The 4447-nt window shown below is 58.7% G+C and overlaps 1 protein-coding gene across 1 annotated transcript; it reads right to left on the bottom strand.

The window, feature by feature from the left end:
- Window positions 1-1710: 1710 nt before the first annotated feature.
- LOC124696961 (63 kDa globulin-like protein) lies at window positions 1711-3613 on the bottom strand. Its single transcript, XM_047229616.1, has 5 exons — window positions 3217-3613; window positions 2964-3139; window positions 2793-2855; window positions 2426-2710; window positions 1711-2337 (listed from the first exon to the last, which is right to left on the bottom strand). Exons 1-5 carry the CDS (start codon window positions 3611-3613, stop codon window positions 1711-1713), a joined length of 1548 nt encoding a protein of 515 aa, XP_047085572.1.
- Window positions 3614-4447: the final 834 nt, after the last annotated feature.

The following is a 4447-nucleotide window of genomic DNA, read 5'->3' as shown; positions in this document are numbered from 1 at the left end:
GCCTCGGCCGGCCCGCCTCCATCTACCGTGGGGCACGGCTGCACGCGATGCACATGGGACACCGTTTGCGTCGCACCCGGCCGCCTTCGCCTGCACGGTATCCATCGCCGTCATCGCCCGGGACATCACCGACAACGTCGCCAATGACTCCAATCTGCGGCGCGTAGTCCACGCCATGGCACGTGTAGCGTCGCCGTTGGTCTGATCAACCGACCCCGCACATGTCTACGCCAAGCACGTCCCCGAGCACGCGCCTACCACCGATAGAGCATCGGGTTGCCGCTGCGTCACCCCTTCGGGCCGCAGCGCCGCCGCCTTTGGTCCACGCTGCTAGCCAATGACACGCCTTCCGAGGCATGTACGTCGCTGGTGGCGTCCCGCCGCTGCACCGACTCGCGCTCTACAGCTACGCCGCCCCCTCGGGCCGTGGCGTCGCCGCACGCGGTTACCTTCGCCGTCCCCCGCGCACCGACGTCCGAGGCTACCACAACGCCTCCCTTCGGCGCGGGCCGCCTCCGTCCGCGCATGGTCTTCGTCACGCCGTCGGGTTCTTCCTCGCCTACTTCGAGTACCGCCGCCGCGCCTCCACAGGTAACCTGCATGGCCACTGCTGGCCGTTGCGGGTCCCGCCGACCACCTCCACGCCCATCTAGGCGTCAAGCATGACCACTCCAGACCGCTGTTGCGACCGCTGCCTTTTACGTCTCCGTCCACCACGACCTCGTCGCCAGCATCATTGTCTCATCCCTGACTACTTCGTCTACTCCGACAACTGCGGACTGCATCGGCACCTCTCCCTCTTCGCCGCCCTGCGTCTCGCCACCGCTCTGGAGGCCTCCTCTGCTGGTCCCCCTGACACTGGCGCATGGTCCATGATGGTCCCTGCCTCGCACACTCGGTATTGGCAACACCGACGCGTGCCTTCGTCCCCGACGCGTCCCCGAGCCTGGCAAGCTCGGGCCAGCGCCTCGTCTTCATCGGCTTCGACAACGTCTTTATCGGCATCGACTCTTCTCGAGCTACCTGCTCTCTGAACTTGGCGGAATCGCCTCGAGTTCGCCGGCGACTGGTGGCAGAGGTGCCCTAGTCCTTGATTGCGTTTTCTCTTTTTTATCTAGGGTGCTTTGTGTAAATGTGGTGACCTTATCCTCGAATCATAGGTCCTTTACGAGAAATGTAAAAGGTCACCACTCAGCTTGTACCTGTCACGTGTTCCTTAATTGAGCTCCTCCGGGGTCTTTTGACCCCTCTTGTTCAAAAAAGAAGAAAAAAAATAGCGATTTCATATCTTCAGAAATCCAGACTTCGTATTTTTTGTATAATTCTGAAGTTTGGTATAATTCTGAATGTATTACATGCGTCTACCTTTTGCTTACCAGTGGCGTATCTTCTAGTGCGCCACTGCTATATAAGATTACTAGTGACGAACGGCGATGTGCGCCACTGCTAGAAGTTACCAGTGGCGTGTTAGATGCGCCACTGGTAAGCAAAACAGGTGCGCCGAAGAGCCAAAATGACTTTCCCATGAAAATACACATCGAAAACGAAGATTGTATATGGCGGGTGTATTAACTCTTACTTATTCTACTCCCGCGTAGACATACATACAAGTCCACCTCTTATTAAACTCACTTTCAAAAAAAACTCTGATTAAACTGCTCGTGCTCCCGCTCACTCCCTCACTGTCACAGTGTCACCTGTCTTGCTGCTTCAGAAAGCATCGGTTGCCATCCTCGGGAAACTCTCCACGGCCTCCTCGCCGCGACCGCGGTGGCGCCATTCTTCCTCCCCCTGCCCCTGCTGCTCGTCTGGTCCGGCGAGGAATCCCTTGTCCTGCTGGGCCCGGAGCACCTCCTCAACCTCCCTCGCGGGCGCTCCGAACGCCAGCTCCTTGGCGGGACTGTCCAGCTTCCCCAGCACGTTGTTCTTCCCGGCGAGCCACACCCTCTCGTTGTTCTCGGCGTTGATCTCGAAGCACACGACCTGAAGGTTGCTGCTGCCGCGGGATGACGAGATCTCCACGACGGGGTGGCCGGGGGGCACCACGAAGGCCGAGCCGCGGGACACGCGCGCGCGGATCGTCTCGTACTTTTCCTGCTGCTGCTCCTCCGACTCCGACCCGCTGCCGCGTCCTTGCTGCTTGTGTTGTTGCTCGCGCTCGTCGTCTTCTTCCTCGCGCCCCCTGCCCTTGCCGCGCTCGCTCTGACTCTGACCTTGTTGGTGGCGCTCGCTGTCCTGCGCCAGGTGCGGGCACACGATCTCCACCTCGCCCTCGCCTTCCAGCACCACGGCGATCTTGACGGACTGCGTGTTGTAGTAGGGCGCGGTCATGGAGCCCTGCCGATCGAGACATGTATGCAGGCAGTTTCAGCAACAAAGTGCCAGGTGTTAATTGTATGTTGATGGAAGCGTCACGCTCACGCACCGCGGTGATGTTGGCGAAGGCGACGCGGACGTCCTGATCGGCGAGGGCGTGGAAGCTGCGGGCGTCGGCCTCGTAGAGGCGGCCATGGCGGTTGGCGATGGTGGGCTTCTGCTCCAGGAGGTTGTAGGTGCTGCGTGAGTCGCCGCCGAACGGCCAGAGGTGGCTCTGGCCGCCCTCAGACGCCTGGCGACGCAGCTCCTGGACCTGCTCCTCCGACGCGTGGACGAAAAACCCCTTCTTCCCCCCTTGCTTCCCCAACAGCTTCTCCATCTGCTCCTCCGAAGTCTGTCAGCAACACATGGATTGACACGTCGGTCGTCAGTTCTCTGCTAAACAAATTTACGATTTTGTGCATTACTTGACGGACCTTGAAAGCAGCTCTCTGGACTCGTTTGCTCAAGCTTGACAGGACCGACTCGCCCAAGAAATACTGCATATGCCAAATATAGTGTATATCCGAGTGTCAGTCCGTACATACGTACACGTACATGTACATGTTGATGTTACAAAATTTGGATGGCACAAACTAATATTCTACCTGGAACTGGCCGGGCACGGAGATGGTGTGTTGAATCTTGGCGAGGATCAGCTTCCTTTGGGCATCGGTGTTGGTCAGGTGCCTGATCGACCCGGCCGGCGACACGATGACATCGCCCTGACGGACGGTATACGACCTCTTCTCGCCCTTCTCGATCACCGTCAGCACCCCCTCGCCTGCGTGTGCAAGACACATCATGTCGATGCCGATGCCGATGACGTGCGTGCGTGAACCGTGCATGCATAGCACATACCTTGAGCGACGTAGCTGATGCCGTCCGCGTCCGCGTACCCTGGCACGATGAAGGAGCGCGGGTTGGCCTTGACGATTTCGATTCGGTAGTTCTTGATGCCCCTGAGGAGCCTGGACTCCTCGTCGAACGGGCGAAGCGCCTTGACGGAGCCCTGGTCGCTCCGGACGAGGCGCCTGAAGCTGCGCGGGCCGAAGACGTACGGTCGGCGGCTGTCCTGCTCCTGCTCTCCCTCATGCTCTCGCTCGCCGCCACGGCCGCGGCCCTCCTGCTTTCCATGCTGATGCTCCCATTGCTCGCCGCGCCTGCCCTCCTCCTCCCTGGAGGTCCCGACGGCCGCCGCGAAGAGGAGACCGGCTGCCAGGAGGAAGAGGAGAGGGATGCTTGCTCTGCTCGCCATGGTTTCTTCTTACTAGCTCGCTACTCGTTGCTAGCTCTGGTGCTGACAGTGGAGCTTCAGCCACCGCATTTGTAGCTCGCGAGCTGCTGTACGTGGCGCGGTGGCGCGGCTACGTGGAGGGAAGCTGCGTGGCAGGGGGGAGGCGGGTCGCCACGTCTCGCGGCAATGCTTAGGCTGGTGCCAACGCACCGCCCCGCTCCCGCCCCGCCACGTCAGCTTTTGGCCCACTCTCACCCCACTCTCACCCCACTCTCGCACACGGTCGCGATGCATGGCATAGTCCCCACTGTCACTTCTCTCTCCTCCACATCACCATTTCTTTTCCACATTAAGTTATTTCACTCGATTTTTTGTAGACATTCAAAATAATACAAAAAAATTATTCAACTAAAAATGTTACCGATTATATAATAATTAATAAAAATACAAATTATGTTTCTTGTTTTTCTAAATAGCCTATATGACAAGTGTGTACTTGTGTTTGTATTTTGAACTGAAAGAGTAAAAAAAGGAAAGAAAATAAAAGAAGGAAAGAAAATAAAAGAAGGAAAGAAAATAAAATAAAAACTGACATTTAAAGAATAAAAGAAGGAAAGAAAAAAAGAAAAAAGAAAAAAAAACCGCCTTCTTCTACCTCTGGCCCGCGTCGCCCCGCCTCTCGCCCCTCCTCCCACCCGCGTCGCCATCGCGTCGCCCCGCCTCCCGCCCCGCTCCCGCCTCCCTACCGCCGCCAACGCGGGCGCCAGCCGGGCGGGAGCGGGCGCTACCGCCGGGCGCCCCGCCGGCGCCCCTCCCTCCCGTCCCGCCCGCCTCCCGGCCCCTCTCCCGCCCCGC

Source organism: Lolium rigidum, chromosome 3 (genome assembly GCF_022539505.1).
Source record: "Lolium rigidum isolate FL_2022 chromosome 3, APGP_CSIRO_Lrig_0.1, whole genome shotgun sequence".
NCBI classification, from domain to species: Eukaryota; Viridiplantae; Streptophyta; class Magnoliopsida; order Poales; family Poaceae; genus Lolium; species Lolium rigidum.
Note: the sequence above shows the minus strand (reverse complement) of the source record. Positions and strands in the feature narration are given on the sequence as shown.

What these genes read in the sequence shown, in the direction of transcription:
- LOC124696961 (XM_047229616.1), bottom strand. Translation starts at nt 3,613, where the DNA reads ATGGCGAGCAGAGCAAGCATCCCTCTCCTCTTCCTCCTGGCAGCCGGT. An exon ending in CATCAGCTACGTCGCTCAAG is followed by an intron (nt 3,140 to 3,216) that starts GTATGTGCTATG and finishes TTGCACACGCAG; the next exon opens with GCGAGGGGGTGCTGACGGTG. An exon ending in CCGTGCCCGGCCAGTTCCAG is followed by an intron (nt 2,856 to 2,963) that starts GTAGAATATTAG and finishes TGGCATATGCAG; the next exon opens with TATTTCTTGGGCGAGTCGGT.